The following is a 17,140-nucleotide window of genomic DNA, read 5'->3' as shown; positions in this document are numbered from 1 at the left end:
ATTTATCGAAAAAGAAAAAAGAAAAGAGGCTTCAGAGGAGCAAACTACTTGCCAGGCTGGGCTGGTGGGGAGAGATGGACGTGGGCTCCTCGGGGCTGAGTTTGCGGGGAGTCCCTTCTGTTCCTGCAGCAGCAGAGCCAGGGTCCCTGTCATGGGAAGTTTCTCTTTGTCCTCGGAGCAGGGCGAGAGCCAAGCCAGCTGGTCCCCTAGCACCCTGGCCTGGCCAAGAACACTTCTCCTTGGGCGCCAGAAAATAAAAACAGAATCTAGGCAGGGTGTAGGGGGGAGAGCTGGGGCTGTGGAATTCCCCCTCCTTCGTGTCCCAGGCCTCCTCCTGTCCAAGTCCTTGGCCACACACACAGCGTATCCAGCTGGCTCTTGGAGTGGGAAAGATGTGACACCGGGCCTTCACCCCAGCCAGCTGTTCCGCTTTCCTCCCTCCTTGAACTGCCCTGGCCCGGAGTAGCCTGGGCTTGGTCCAAGTCATACAGGTGACCTCATGGTACAGGTAGGGCCAGGAGTGGGGCAGGGACTGGCCCAAGTTCATCTAGGAAGGTCTGAATCAGGCCAGGAGTTGCTGGGGGTTTCCTGACTCCTGGTGTCAGGGTCATTTCCCCTTCTGTGCCCCAACTCCCACCCCAGCCTACATTCCTAGGACTCTGGCTGCCTGACTTCAGAGGGAGGGCTCCATCTCATGGATTGCTTCCATCCCGTTCTCCTGGGCTGATCACTGCAGTGCACTTCGTTCCTATTCTCTATCTCCCTTCATCATCTTCAATTGTCCCTAGGACAGATGGGAAATTCCTGGAGGGCAGGGCTATGCCTATAGCTTAGATAAGGGATACTTGAAGGGGAATTCCAGGGATGTCTCTAGCTCAGAGACTTTAGCTGACGAGTGCTTCCCCTGGGTCATTACAATGTCTCCTCCCCTTGGACAAGCCAGGGCCTCTCATCACTTAGAGACTGTGTCTTCCTTATCAGACAGAACCTCCTCCAGCACAGAAACCAGGTCTCCTCCACTAGACAAGGCAAGTTCTCCCCCCATTCAGGGACTAGGTATCCTCTATCAGACAGGGACTTATGTCTCCCCATCAAACAGTGCCTCTCCCAGCTCAGGGACTATGACTCCCCCATCAGAGAGCCTTTCCTTAGCTCAGAGACTGTCTTCTAAGAATTTAGGATTCCAGCAGCTGAAAGACTATGTTTATTCTTCTCTCTGCCTCTCCCTCTCCCAGTCCCAGGTTGTCAAGGCCAAGCCTTAAAATCAGACTGGCCTCCCTGGAGCTCAGCAGGAAGCTGAGAAGCCGGCCTTTGCCAGACCTGTCTTGGTCTCTCCTAGGATCATGTAGGAGCTTGAAACCATCAGAGATAATCTGACCCAGGATACCCACTCTAGGATCCAATTTCTGCGACTGGCCCCAGCTTTCTTCTGGGCTGAAGCCAAAGCAATGATTAATAAGCTCTTCCATGGAACAGGGCACTGGGGCCTTCTAGCTGCTGGGGGTGACCTCTAGGTCCAGCCTCATAGGTTCCAGGCCTTTCTTTCCCTAGGAATAGAGGACAACCAGGGACTAGGTTACTGGTACCCTAACATCAAATCCTAGGACACCAGGGGACAGGTTGCTGATATCCTAATATCAAATCCGAAGATACAAGGGGCTAGATTATTAGTACCCCAACATCAAATCTTAGGAAACTTTCCCCAAGAAAATCTCCCCTAATTAACTTCCTAATGCAAATGTCCTTGGGGATGAGGGGTGGTTTAAGCAAACCCTGTGGTTATCACCCTCCTAAACCATAGGCAACTCAATTTACTGTCCTGAGATATAGTCAGACTAATAACAGCAGGGCAGGAATGATAATTGAAAAAATAATTGTACTTTATATAAGCATAGTTTTTTAATAGTATGTAAAGGACCTTCCATTCATCATCCCATTTGAGTCTCCTAACAGTCCTTGAGAGAGGCAGAGCAAGGATTACTGACCCAGTCTTTTAAATAAGGAAACTCTGGTTAGGGGAAGAAAGTAACTCCTAAAAGATCATACACTGGGTAGTGTCAGGGGTGGGCCTCTAAACCACCCCTTCTTCTGACTTGCCATCCTGTGCCCTACAAGATCCCGATGCACAGCAGGCACTGTGTTTGCGGGATTAGATTCTTTAGATAGGATGACGTGGTCACAGCATGGACCTGGTTACTGATCAATTTAGCTCAAAGTCTCAGGGTCAGAGGGACATGGATTTCACCCCTCACTGTACAGATGGAGAAACTGAGGCCCAGAGAGGAGGAGCAAGGACCCAAGATGAAAGTCCAGATTTCTGGACTTCAGCCCAGAGTTCCTTTCACCCATGCTACGGCCAAAGAATTTAATTAAAAAAATAATAAATATTTACTGAGAGCCTCCTGTTTGCAGGCTCTGTGGTGGGAGGAGAAAATGGGTCACAGACGAGCCATCACAAGCCAGACCCTCAGGAGCTCACTCTTTAGTAGAAGGGTTGGACAGCACAGATATGAGCTGATACAGGAGCCCTAAGGGTTCAGAGAGCTGAGAGGAGGGAGAGCCAGGCTGGGGGATGGAGAGAGTGGCTTGACTTAGAGGCACAAGGAAGCTTTTAATAGATAGTGATAAAAAATGACATTCTAGGCAAAAGGGATCCTATGAGCAAAGTCTTACAAGAAATGTATGGTGCTCATGAGGGGCCTGTAGGTGTGGAAGATGAATCAAGAAAGGCAGGTGGGGGGCTGGATTCTGTACAGTCTCACCTGCCCCTCTGGCCCCACCTCTGGCCTCAGCTCACTTACCTTTGACAAACTGGATCACAGTCAGGTCTGGGGCCATCTGAGCTAGGTTGTCTTTCTTCTCTAGGGACTCTGCAGGGCTCTGCTCAGAAGAGGAATCCTCACCCTGGGAAGACACACAGCCAAAGGCAGTCAGTTAGATGCCCAACATTCTGCTCAGAGGTGCTGTGGGCGAGGGAAGGGAGCTCTGAGAGAGGAGAGGACGAGGGGTCTGTCACTGCCAGCAGCGTCCCACTTGTTCTTGGCCCCATAGATACTTAGCAAGTGGTTTCTGAAAAGTGGATGAAATTACAATGGTTGAACTTTGTCATCACCATTATTAACATCGTAATAACCAACACGTCCATGAAAATTCCCACAACCACCACCATCGTTATTCTTATCATCTTAAGTATCACCCCCGTTCATATCACCAATTTCACCACCAATAAACAACCAAGATTGGCCTTACTATTGTCGTTGTCTCCGGGAAGGTCACCAACCACCTGCACAATCTCACAATCATTGTCATCATCACTGTCACTTGACCCTTCACATCACCAGCAACAACGTCATTATCAGAATCACTAATGTCATTATCTCATTATTGCTGTCTCTCCCAACATTGTTATCCCTAGCACTGTCTTCACCACAACCAGCAGCATCACCAGCTTCTATGCAAGGTTATGACCACACTGCTATCTTCAGTTTATATCACTCATGGCTGTCATCACCTGGAGAGTCACCACGAGCAGATTCCTCCAGGGCTTGTCCTGTTCCATCCTGTCTGCAGCAACAGGAAGGGATCTGGGTTGGAGGAGGCAAGAGGCAACAGACCGCTTCTCCTCTTGGAGGAGTCAGATCACAGCCAGAGGGGATTGCTCAGCCCCTGGACCACATTGCAAGGAAGCTCACAGCTACCCTGGGGTGTGTTCTTCCATGTGGGAGAGGATGGCTTCTGTGCGGCTCCTGAGAAAAAGGTCTTCAATCCCAGAAAAGAGGAGATCAGGGGTGATACAATTATAGTCTTCTGATTGCACCAAGGAGGGAAGGATAAAATGATAAATAACGGTAAGTGGTTTTTAAGCACTTACTACCACCCCAATGCTGTTCCAATGACAAGTCCATTAACTCATTGAAACCCCACAGCAACTTTCTTAAGAACAGTATAATCCCTGTTTTTCAGGGAAATAAAACTGGGACACAGAGAGATGAAGTAACTTGCCCAGTCACACAACTAGTAAGTGGTCTGGCTAGGACCTGAATCCAGATGGCTTGACTCCAGGGCCGGTGTGCATTTGGTCAGCTCACCCTAAAGGCAGGGGGGAGCCAATGCCCTGAGTGACCCACCACTGAATGCTGCGTAGTCTACCCGCCCTGCTCCAATACAACAAGGCTTTCATACAGATACTATTACTGTGCACATTTTTATATGAGTAACTAAGTCTTAGAGAAGTTGCTACTGGCACAGGGTCACTCAAATATAAGTGATCTAGTGAAGTCTGATTTTACAACATTAAAAAAAATTTTTTTTTAATTTATTTTTTTGGTTGCACTGAGTCTTCGTTGTTGTGCTCCGGCTTTCTTGAGTTGTGGAGAACAGGGGCCACTCTTCATTGCAGCACTTAGGTTTTTCATCGCAGTGGCTTCTCTTGTTGTAGAGCACAGGCTCTAAGAGCATGAACTTCAGTAGTTGCGGCTCATGGCCTGAGTAGTTGTAGCACACAGGCTTATTTGCTCCACGTCACGTGGAATCTTCCCAGACCTTGGATTGAACCCATGTCCCTTCATTGGTGGGTGGATTCTTATCCACTGTACCACCAGGGAAGTCCTGATTTTACTACGTTTTTATGTGCAGTCCGAGACGAGGATTAGAAGCAACAAGTTCCATGGATTAAGACTGAAGGCCAGTGTGACAAGCAGTTTGGACAAGGTTGTCCTGGGAGAAAGTGAGTTCCCCATAACTAGGAGCATGCTAGCACAAGCTGGCTTCCCCTGGTCTGGAGGGCTGTCCACCCTGGGGAAGGGTGGATTGGGCTGGAGAATCCATCTGGGGTCTCAGGTTCCACCTCTTTTCTCCCCATAGAGCCTCTGTGAGACCCCTATAAGCTTCACCCTCTGGCTGGTATATGACACCTTCTCTTTTGATGCCCATCTTTTTTGTTAAGGAGCAAATGTGGAGTTTCCCCACATTTTAGAACCTCCATGAGGGCTCCCACACCAAGAGTGCTCTGTTCCAAGCCTCTTCCACCTAGCTTCCAGGTGCTGACTGGCTTAAGCCTAGCCTTGCCCCTGTAGGGAAATGTATTCCAAAATCAGTTCAAGTGTGTTTGTTCCCCTGTGGGTGTCTCCCTTCCTCTTCTCTACTACTATCCCAGCAGGTACTGGGCTCTGGGTTCCCTGGCCTCAGGGGAGGTTTGTGGCAGGGCAAAAAGTCATGGCTGCAAGATTTTCCCCCTTCTGGCTTTTGTTTCCCAAGCCTGACTCTATCGAGAAGATTACACTGAGAGTTGTGGGGAATGTGAGGCGAGAGGGAGGCCCCTGAGCAGTCTGTGGGTTCCCTGAGCAGCAGGAAGCCACATAGCCTCTGCGACAGTGCCCAAGGAAGCAGTTCACTTCAAAGGGGCAGGCTGCAGACTGACTGAAAAAGGCTGAGTTCCCACCCACATGGAGCTCCTCAGCCCCAAACAGGTTAAGGAGGACCACATGGGCCATGGGGAATTGAGGCTGATGCCTGCTAGGGGTGCGGTGGTGGTGAGGATGAGACCTCCCTGGTGCCTGGATATCCTGTAAGATCTCAGGACATTTGCTTCACCTTGGTGGGAGAGCCCTGAGAAAGGCTGAAGTTGACTTTCTTTTTTTTGAGGTTGACTTTCCTACTGAGCCAGAAGGATGGGCATTCAGTGTAGAAGTTAAGTTGATTTTCAGAGGAAACCAAGAATAATCTACCTTATAGACACTTAAAGTCTGAGTCAAACCTTGTTAATTGTCTCTCTCCTGCTGAACTCTGAGCTCTGCAAGAGCAGGGACCACGTTTACCTCATTCCCTGTTGAAACCCTGGTGCCTAGCACAAGGCCTGAAGCGAAATGGTGGCTGTCTGAGGAACTCCTTTCCTTTTCTATGGAAAAGAGTGCAAGAGACGGCTCCAGTAGGCAGTGGGTATAAGCAACACCAGGCTCTTGGAAGAAACATGAGAACATCAATAGGAGAGGCTATTGTGTTGGCAGGAAGCTTGTAGCTATCTGAGATGCTGTCTCCCAGGCTATAGTCCTCCTTTTGCTCCAAATAAAACTTAACTCACAACTCTCGTGTTGTGATTTTTTTTTCCAGTCGACAGTAACTTGCACAACATCACCCAACTAGCACAGGGCAGAACCAAGCTTTAGCTTAAGCCTGCCTGAGTTGAAAACACACACCTGATCCACCAAGCCTATGAATCAGAGATCTGGTGCAGGGCTGGCAGAATTAGGAAGCACCATTGTGGGAGGACGTCAAGGGGCCTGAAATCTGAGTCTTATTTTTCTGGATGAGGCACTGTGGATCTGTTATTTGTTTGTGTCTCAGAGCTGTGCTGTCTGAGGCACCAGCCACCAGCTTGGAACTATGACTAGTCCAAACTGAGATGGGCCGGAAGTGTAAAGTACACATTGCATTTCAGAGACTCAGTATGAAAAAAAGGAATGGAAAATATCTCACAATTAGTTTTTTATACTTATGATATGGTTAAAATGGAAATATTTAAAAGATAGCAGATTAAAGAAAATATTTTATTAAAATTAATTTATTTTACTTTTGAATTGTGGCTACTAGACCATTTGGGCTTCCCTGACGGCTCAGCAGTAAAGAACATGCCTGCCAATGCAGGGTTTGATCTCTGGGTCAGGAAGATCCCCTGGAGAAGGAAATGGCAACCCACTCCAGTATTCTTGGAGCCTGGCAAGTGACAGACAGTCCATGGAGTCACAAAGAGTGGGACACGACTTAGCGACTAAATAACAACTAGACCATTTAGAACGACGTTTGTGACTCACGTGATATTTCTTTTGGACTTGCTGCCTTGAGGAGAATTAGAAACTCTCCTTACTCCATTCTCAGTCCTAGTATAGCTACAGAAGAGCATGTGGGAGGTCCTGGGTCCCAGAGGGAGAGGGTGCCGCCCCAGGAAGGGGAGTAAGAAGGGTGGGAATATACTGATTTCTTCCCAATCTTCCTGTTGGAGGTGGAGCAGCCCCATCCTTCAGACACGCAGCATCTTGTGAGTTCCGTGCCTGGGGTTCCTTGTCCCCAAGTAAACAGTAAAAGCCACAGTGTCATCTGCTGCGACATGTGCAAACCCTCTGTGGTCTACACTGCACTTTCACATCCACCCTGTCATTTAATTCCCACAACAGTCTGATGGAGGGATTATTATTGCACCTACTTCACAGAAGAGGAAACTGAGGGCCTCCCCCAAAAGGGCAAGTGTCACCGGGGAGTAATTGGCAGAGTAGTCTCTGTTACCACCCCCAGCACCATCTAGCCCTCTGGGGTTTGGAGACAGGAGGGGAGGGACAGTCCTTCAGCGGCTGAGGGGGTCCGGAGGGCATCCAGGGAGAGGTGAGGTTTGAGACTGGATCAACAGGAAGGGAGAGGTTATTTGAAGCAGAGGCATAGTACTAGCAGAAGGGTGGTGGCGGGAAGGGAGGGGTGCAGGAGGTGGGGGGAACCACCCTGCCTCTCAGGACCATGGTAAAAGTACCACCACAGAAAAGCACCCCATCAACCTCTACTTGTTACAAGAAATGACCAGACACAAAAACCCGCCAGGTTTAACACTGAACAACCATTTCTCTTTTGAAATACTCACAAACTACTCTTTTTTCCCTCCATAGGTTGCCAAATATATCTGGAAACCAGTTAGAGATTCACTTCCAAAGAAACACTTTTAATAGAAAGCTTGCCAATCAGAAATTGTCTCAGTATTCTTTATACTCTTTAAAACTCACTTTTCTTTCTAACACCTTTGATCCTCTCAAGAAATGAAAGTAACAGCAGATGGGTTCACTTGTCAAGTTTATGAATAAACAGTCATTGTTAACTTTGAGGGGAACAAAGAACCTCTCGGGGCAAGAGTGGGGCAGTCCAGAGGGCCAGGCTGAGGGATTTGGGCTTTCTTCTGTGGGTACTGGGTGCACTGACCTCCAGTCCCTGTCTCTGTGGCCTTCAGAAGTTTCTGCTCCCTCCTCACACCTGTTTCTGAGGACTCCTGACTAAGAGCGGGCTCCAGAAACAGGAATCATTGAGCCTTTGCTCAGAGCGGGGTTCAGAGAATGACACATCTGGGCTGTGGTTTGCCCAGGTCAGCAGGTCTGGGATCCGGTCCTAACTTCCCTTCTTGGGCTGTGTGCTGACTGCTGCAGCCCGCAGCAGTGGGGACACTGTGTATGGTCCAGCACGTGGGAGAACCCGCCGCCTGTGGGGCCTGCAGAGGCCAGGAGCTATTCTCGGAGGAAGTTGGGTTCCTCGAAGGCACTGCGCCAGGACTGTGACCCCAGCCCCATGGAGCCAGTGCTGACCCTAGTGGATGATGTGGAACTCTCTGCCAGCCCTCAGCTTCCATCACACGTGGTCATGGGACGCAGCCACAGGATGGCTGCTCAACTTGTACACACACACATGCACACACAAACACACGCATACAAACACATGTGGGCACACACACACACATGCGCGTATACACATGCTTTAATCAGACAAGTTCTACTTTTCCATGTTTTTATACCAGTCTTTTGAGTGAGATATAAATTGAGAAAGGGGTTCTACTGCAAAAAAACAATTTTTAAAAACACTGGTACAGTCCAATACCACCAGGTTTTAGAGGAGGAGACTGAGGCTCCTCCAGGGTTTTCAATTCAACTTCTTATCTCACACAGGAGGAAGATGGTGTTTTCTAGCAGCATTTCTGGGCAAAAGAGATTCTATGCGGCAGGGGGTGTGGGGGGAGGGTGGTATGCTCCCAGCTCTCCTACATCCATGGGTTTCTTGCAACTGATGGTGTCTCTTCCCTGTGGCTACCAGAAAGCTCAGGACCAACTGAATGTTTCAATAATAGCATCTAAATTCGTCTCTGTTTCTCTCTCATTCTGATAAGCTTTTGCTGTTATTTCTCTTTCTGTCTTGGTCTTGATTGAGTGACTCAGCACAGGCCCTGCGACAGCTTTTCTGAGCCTGAATCCCAGCTCCACCTTTTACTAGCAATTCTACTAGGCTATTTTATCTCTCTGTAACTCAGACCCTCGGGTGTAAAACAGGGGTAAAAACTGAACCTATTTCATAGGTAAGTTACAGGGATTAAATGGGCTAATTAATACACAGGGCTTAGAACAGAGTAGGCAATACAAGTTGGCTTATTTCCCACTCTTACTGGTACTGTACATGTATTTGGTGTGAGGTTGCTGTAAACCTTTTATGGAATATAGTGGAAGTAGGATACAGAAAAGCATCTAAGAAGAATATCAGAAAGAAAGTCATTTTTCCTTTTAAGAGCTGGCCTGATCCTGCTAAGAACAAGCACTTCTGGTTACTGAGACTGCAGGCCAGGTATTGAACCACCCACCTCACAACTTCGCTTTATTTCCTTTTGCAACCTCCGGCCCCCGGATGTAGATGGTCTGGTTATTCCCATTTTACAGATTTCAGATTAGTAAGTGCCAGAGTTAGAATTCACATGCAGGCTGGGACGGTGCAGAAAAACCTGCTGCTGGCCTTTTTCCCTGCCACAGAGGGAGGCCTTAGACTCAGACACCAAGGAAATGCTTATATGGTGCATCTTGGGCCAGATCAGCTAGAGTCAGCTCTCTTCTTTAGCCTCAGTCTCCTCCTCTATCATTTGGTGGTGTTGGACTACACCAGTGTTTTTAAAACTGGTTTTTGCAATAGAACCCCTTTCTCAATTTATATCTCATCCAAAAGACTGGTATAAAAACATCAAAAAGTAGAACGTGTCTGATTAAAGTGTGTGTGTATGTGTGTGTATAAGGGAGGAAGGTCCTTGGCCCCTGCTGGGGAACCCCTCTCTTCAGTCTCCCTGTGGTGGCAGCCTTGGGGTCCTATGGGGTGCAGTTTAAAAGCCACAGAGCAGATCACCCCAAGGGCCCTTTCACACCCAGTGACTGAGGAAGCTCGGATCTATATCAGGCCAGGGAGAAGAAGCCTCTCTTCAGCCCTTTGGGGCCAAGCCCTGACCTTTTACAGACTGGTGCAGGGGGAAGTGCCGCTGGCCTAGCTTTGGACACAATCTTGACCCAATCCCTCTGTCTGTAAGACAGAGTGACGGTTGAACTGGATGAGGTGGGGTGAGGATGGAGTCACAAGAGCTGGGTCACTTGGGAAGGGGAAGGACTCCTAAACCCACTGGGAGGGTTCTGGAGGCAGTGCCAGCTAAGGAGAGACACTGGGCACAGGGAAGACCTTGTCACCCAGCATCTAGCAGGGGCTACAAGAGGGAGCACAAAGTCTTAGGCCAAAACTGTAGCTACTCAGAAAAGTGAATTTTGAAAGTCACACAGCATTTGAGGCATAGAATCTTAAAGTAGTAGAACACAAATACTTAAGAACCTACAACTAGTATAAACTTAGAACTTTAAAACCAGATAATATTAGAATCCCAGACTCTGGGAAATACCCTAAAATAATAGACATGGAGGCTCCTGGGAAATATGACAGAGGCCAGCGGTGCTCAGAGGCTGGGTGCGGACCTGCGTCCCCAGGGGATCTGATTTCAGTCCCTGGCCCAGGACCACGGGCAGCTCAGAAGGGCCAAAGGGCCAGGAGAGCAAAGAGGGCTGCTGGCTGAATGGGATCCTATAGCCACTGCCCAGATGGGGCCGGATGATCGGCTAAGGTGTACCTAGGAGACCATCTTTACTACATGGGCCCTGTAGAGCCATCTGCCAGGAGCCCTGAGCCTTTGACAGGACCTTGGAAACTGGCTAATTGAAGACAGAGGCTTGAGAGAGGTGAGGCCTACCCTGGTTCCCTTCTAGAAAGATGTCTGCGTAGCCACCCGAGCTCTGAGGTCACAGACACATGGACAGAGCTAAAGGGAGGGAAGCTGGGCTCCTGACCCTCCTGTACGGGTATGGCCTCCCCCACCCCCCACCTCATAGTCTTCTCTATGGAGACTGTTAGTCCCCTGCGCCCTGGCAGAGAACTCTGTCATTCAAACCTCAACTGTGTTTCAGTCATCTTCATCTCTCTGCACCTGGCCTTCTTTCACGACCTGAGAGCTCCCTGGGGCAGGGGCTGTGGGATGCACCCCACTGTGCCCCTGTGAAAGTACTCATTTTACTGCCCCAGAGACAGGCAGTCATTTAGACGAGACACTAGCAAACCTCCCAGAGCTAGCAGACTTTGTTCAGTCTTCTGCCTATTGCATGGACAGAGAGACTGAGGCCAGAGACCTTCTCTGGGTCATACAATCCTTTCTATTACATACCACCATCTCCTGGACACCAGTAAAAGCTGCAATTACTTCTAGGAAGGTATTTAGAGAACTCCTGTGAGGGGGTGCTTGAAGGGACTCCAGAAATAACCTCTCGCCTGACCCTTCATTTTCTCTTGCCTGTTTCTACTTTCTGCAAAAGATACACAACAATGTCGAAACACCTGGACTTTCACCTAATTGGGCCCTTCCTCCTGGTCTATCCAGCTCATCAGTGGCCTGAGCAGACTGGGCCAGCCCAAGCAACTGCAAGCTGAGGCAGCCTCAGCAGGCGGGGGAACAGTTCCTCCCACTTCAATATTTATTACCTGAGAGCTGCTGGAAGCAGATCATCATGTTCTCGGCCTTCGGTTCTTTTTTCAGAACCTCTCACCCCCTTCCCTTCCCACTCCCCATCCCCCATGAGCTGACGAACGAATCCAGACAGTCAGACAGGTTCACAGCCTGGGAGCCAGGGTTTCAAGGCATCACAGAGACACAGCTCTTAAAATGAGAATCTCTGCATCACAGCAGCTTTGACTCAAGGAATTGTGTATTCTCAGAATCCAAGGCACACAGGACATTGCTTCAGGAATCTAAACCCAGGATCTTACACAATAGAACAGAATGGGGAAGTGACTTGCTCAAAGTCACATGACTGAGCAAGGACATATGACTGAGCCCAGCCTAGCCTAGTCTCACCCTTGCTTCTTCCACCTATTCCACTCCATGGCCCAAGTAACACTTCTCTGTTCAGATTTAGTACCCAACTTGGAGATTACCCATAACTGGTAACCAGTATCTTCCCTTGGTCTGTGATCATCCCTGCTTCTAAGAACTCTTCTGCAAGTTCCAGGAATTCCATCTCATTCATATTTTGGCCTGAGCTAGGCAGAAGCGGGAAGGACCATCTGTGGTTCCAAGTTGTCTTTTTCCTTTCCCTGAAACTGATCTCTCTCCAACGCCTGCCTCCCCCTGCCTCTGAGCCAGCATCAGCCCTTCGTTGTCTCTGGGATGACTGACCCATAGCAGAGCAGGATACAGGTCTATGTGTTTCCCCTCCTGCGTGGTTCTTTGGACTCATCCCCACGCCCTGCCTTACTGCCAATGCACCGGTTCCTGCCTGGACCAACGCCATAGCTGTCACACCAGTCTTCCTGCCCCAGCTGCTCTCTGCACACCTTCGCTTGCCTTCCAATCCTTTCTGTGCTAGCAGCTGGTGATAAAGCCACAGGACTCCCTCCAGGGCTACCCGCTGCTCCTGAAGCTGGCAGGCAAGGCTTTCATTGTTCTGGCCCCTGCTGGCTGTCCCGACATCAATTTTCTTTAGTTCCCCCAGCCCCATGTATACACCCTTTGCTGCAGCAGCAAGCGGGCAACAGAGTGGTGCGAGTGCTGTAGCAGACTGATTGGGGGGCTGAGTCTCAGCTTTTCCAGCAGAGACATTTTCAGCCCTTTGTCTTAAGCCCAGACTTTCTTGTTCTAAGAAGGAGACACTATCTCACATTATGGCAAATGTATTCAAATGCACCAACCTGCAACATTAAATTGAATTATTCTTGCTGCAAAATATTTGACAGGATTTTTATAAATTGTCCCTTTGAAATTAGAATTACTTAGCAACAACTAACTTCCTTAATTTATGATTGTTTGTGGTTTCTCAAAATCCTGGCACAGAGATCCAAAAACTCCTGTAAATAAGGGTGCTAGGAAAATCTTTTGTTCTAATATTTAGCCTTTGATCCCGGTTCCTGACCCAGAGCTCCTAAGAGCTTTGTAATTTCCTGAGTGGTAAGAGCACCTGACACCGAGCCCCTAAATCCCTTGGCATTTCCTGGTGATAGGAACATCGTTTGTTTTAATGAGATGACTCCACTGGGCTCCAGGTTAGGGCTGGTCACCAGAAAGACCAAGCCATGATTGGAAGCTTGGTACTTTCAGCCCACCACTGCAACCTAATTCTGCAGAGAGGGGAGAGGAGCTAAAAATAGATTTAATAATCAATCACGCCGACATGATGAAGCCTCTATAAAAACCCTAACAGTATAGGGTTCAGGGAGTTTCCAGGTTGATGAACACAGCCACGTGCCAGGTAGGCGATGCACCCAGACTCCACAGGGACAGAGCGCCTGTGCTAGACCTCGCCCTAGGCATCTCTTTATCTGGCTGTTTATCTGTATCATTTATCATATCCTTTATTATGTAATAAACTGGTAAACAAGTGTTTCCCTGAGTTCTGTTAGCCATTCCAGCAAATAATCAAATCCAAGGAGGGCGTTGTGGGAAACTCTGATTTGTAGCCAAGTCAGACAGAAGTTGAAGGTGACTCGGGGGCCTCCTACTTGTGATCAGCGTCTGCAGCAGGGGCGGTCTTGTGGGAGTGAGCCTTACCCTGTGGCATCTGATACTGTCTCCAGGTAGACAGAGTCAGGATGGAGTTAGGTTGTAGGACACCCAGTGGATGTTGCAGGGAATTGATCAGTGTAGGAACAGCCCCATACATCTGGTCACTGAAGTATTGTTTATGTGTTTGTGCATGGGGGGTGGGGGGTGAGGTGTAAACGTAAAATAGGAGTATTTGTCTTTATACACCCAGACTTGGGAAAAGAGAAAATCTAACGCACAAATTTTCAGAATATAATGAGTGGTGAATATAATGAAATGTGTATGAGTATTAAAGAAAAGTGAATGAAGCTGACTCTAATGACATATAATTGAGCTTTTATAAGACATTTCCATTTTGTCATTTTTCTTTTGTATTTTAGAGCCAACGTATTATTTCTCGGGCCTCGTGTTTTTGTGGGTCCCTGGAAAACTTAGAGAACCCTAGCCCAGAATCCTCTCTCCTATCCAGTGGCTTCACATAGTCCTGCCTTCTCCTGTCACATGTGACCTTGAGCACATCCCTACACCTTCTGGGTCTCAGTACGGTCCTCTGAGGAGTGACCACCTGCCCCATGAGCTGAGCAGAATGGTTCAGTGAGATCCTCTTGCAGCACCCAGCCAGTTGTTACTTATCAAAGAGACTTTGTCCTCACTAGGCTATGCCCGTTTTAAGGGTGGGGCTCACATGCTGAGCCCCAGGGTCCAGCCTGATGCCTGGTCCCCAGCGAGGCACTCAACACCTGCTTGTCCCCTCACTGTCCCTGAAAGGGCCATGGTCATTTCTACAGCCAAGTCCTTTGTCCAGGCTGTTTCCCACCTAGAATGGCCCTCCCCCTCTTTGCCATGCTTCCACACAGGCTTCAAAGTCCAGTGGAAACCCCCTCTCTTCAGAGAAGTCTTCCTAGGCTCTCCTGTAAACCCTCCACCTCCTCCCAGTTCTCAACACTGCAGTAGCATGTTCACAATCTACTAAACACATTCAGCAACAAGCAGAGAGGCAGTAGGCAGTAGGTTAGAGCAAGGGGAGTGGGTTCAGACAGGCTTTGGGTTCTGGTTCCAGCGGTGTCCTGGTGGGCCTTGTGACCTTGGGTGGGTCACTACCGGCTCTGGCCCTCAATCCCCTCAGCTGCGGAAGGGGCAGAGAAGACGCACCATGCAGGAATGCCAGGGAATGTAACAGAGCTCTATGGAGATGGCTTTGGAAGCTCTGACGTGCTGTGCCCAAGAGAATGGAGTTGAAGGTTATACAGGAAGACAAGTGTGTGGGGGTTGGAGCTTGGGTTAGGGTGCGGCAGGAAGGGGGCTTACCTTGCTGACAGGTGGGTCTGAAACTGCCAAGCCCTTTCGCCGAAAGCGAAGCTCTTGCTTCTCCTTGGGCATCTCCTTGGGGAAGAAGAAGTAGGGGATGGCGGCCAGGGCCACCGCGCCAGCCGAGATGAGGAAGCCCAGCCACCAGGCACCCACCCATCGGGGGTCCTTCGAGGTCAGGTTGATGCCACCTGGAAGAGAAGGTGTTAGGGTCGGGATGGGCTATAGCTTCTTGGCCACCACCCTCGGACCAGCCTCTGAGGGAGGACACGACCTGGGCCGGGGTCAGGAGATCTGGGTATCAGCTGTGTCTCTGCCAGTTGTGTCTTGTGTGACCTTGGGCACGTCCCTGACCCTTCCTGGGCCTTGACTTTCTCAACTTTATGGCAGTGTGTGTCATGGTTAAGGTCATGGACTTTGGAAATGGCGTAACCCTGGGCAAGTTACTTAACCTCTTTGTGCCTCGGTTTCTTCCCCTGTAAAGGATAGATGCTAGTAGTACCTATATTATAAGGCCGATGTGAGAATCATAGAAACTAATATGTGTAGAGCACTTAGAATCGTGCTGGCACATGGATGTCCACACAGTGTTTGGTCTTTGTTTTCTGTTACTTTTGTGATTGTTATTATTAAACTGATGGCTAGGATGACTCAGGGTTCTCAGACCTGCATGGTGGTTAAAATCACAAGGGGTGCTTATCAAAAATACTCAGCCTTTTCCAAGATCAACTTAAAACTGCCACAGGATGGGGTGGAAAGGTGGACAAGGTATCTGTACCTTTAACAAGTCCCCCAGGTGATTTTGAGCCCCATCTAGGTATAATCAGGACAAGATTAACCCGGATGTGGGCTTCCATGGTGGCTCATGGGTAAAGAATCTGCCTGCCAATGCAGGAGGCCCAGGAGATGCAGGTTTGATCCCTGGGTGGGGAAGATTCCCTTGGAGAAGGAAATGGCAAACAACTCCAGTATTTTTGCCTGGGAAATCCCATGGATGGGCAAGCCTGGCGGGCAACAATCCATGGGATTGCAAAAGAATTGGGCACAACCTAACGACTAAACAACAACAGTCCCAGATGTGCCTCTTGACTGGAGTGCCCACCTCTGCCATCAGACCACTTGACCCCAAGGCTGAGTTAGGTACCTCCTTCTTCAACTTCCACAGCACCTACAAACACTTTCTAACAATACGGATGCATGACAACATCAACCTCATGAGTGGGGCTGGCTCCCAGATGCTTTGTCCTGAGAGCCTCTGGAACCAGGCCCAGAGGACACAGTCAGCACTCAGCAAATACATCTGTAAAACCGGGGGTGGGTTGACTTTTGTGCAATTTCCCCCTCCACTTATTATTCCCCTATCTTCTGTTCCAGGCTGGTGGGAATTCACGCACATCCATCTCAGATCTTCTGCTTCTCACATACTGGTCTGGGCTTGCAGTAGATGTGACCCACCCAGCCAGTGAAATCCCCCAGAGAGAAAGAAGGAATAGGGAGACAGCACCTCGGTTCACAGTCCACAGTAATGCCATGTCTGCCTGTGAAGGTGTCAGCACCACCAGGATGATGTCAACAGAGCCAGAAACATACTCCGTTCTCCTGAAACTGGGGTGTGTCTGGGAATCTGAGTCCTGACTTTTAGGACTGTTTCATCAAGGGAGAATGGAATTGCAACCAGAGTCCATGCTGGGCTCCTGGACCCAGGTTTCTAGAAGGAAGGGGGTTGGGGCAGGGCCACCCCTAGTGACTCCTGTTCAGAGCTGCCCAGACCTATCCTGACTAGAGGTACCCTTGGGCAAAATCTGGATAGCAAGAAACAGAATCTGCCTGTCCATCTTCTTGTGCATGTGTCACCTGAGGCTTCTAGGGTTGCTGGAAAATCTCCAGGTGAGGGATGGGACATCTGAGCAGCAGGATGCAGAAGGCAGAGCTGGGGGCTTGGAGCTGCTTGGTGTGACCAGCAGGCAGCTGAGATGCCACAGTGACCTGTTCTAGAAACAATCCACTCCCACTCCCCACAGAACGCCAGAGTTCTGAGACCCCCAACACTCCCCCTTCCTGACTATCTTCAGACCAAGCTTCAGTTCCACACCTTGGCCCACCCTGACCACCACCTGGATCAGAGACCCCTTTTCCCCAAATGGTGCCCTCAGCTTAGGTGGCCAGGCTTTGAGGTGGTCAGAACTAGAAGGGTCCTTAGAGGTCACC

The 17,140-nt window shown here is 49.4% G+C and overlaps 1 protein-coding gene across 8 annotated transcripts in view; it reads right to left on the bottom strand.

Moving 5' to 3' along the window:
- The window catches only part of SLCO2B1 (solute carrier organic anion transporter family member 2B1), a 51,769-nt gene that overhangs the window by 13,608 nt on the left and 21,021 nt on the right, over positions 1 to 17,140 (bottom strand). For all 8 annotated transcript variants that reach the window (XM_043907274.1, XM_043907281.1, XM_043907260.1 and 5 more), the window contains 2 exons: positions 14,933 to 15,123; positions 2,802 to 2,904 (listed from right to left, as the gene is read on the bottom strand). In XM_043907274.1, the coding sequence (XP_043763209.1) occupies positions 2,802 to 2,904; positions 14,933 to 15,123 (294 nt within the window). The remainder of the gene's footprint in view (positions 1 to 2,801; positions 2,905 to 14,932; positions 15,124 to 17,140) is intronic.

This window comes from Cervus elaphus, chromosome 1, assembly GCF_910594005.1.
Source record: "Cervus elaphus chromosome 1, mCerEla1.1, whole genome shotgun sequence".
NCBI lineage: Eukaryota > Metazoa > Chordata > Mammalia > Artiodactyla > Cervidae > Cervus > Cervus elaphus.
This window is presented reverse-complemented; position numbering and strand designations above follow the sequence as displayed.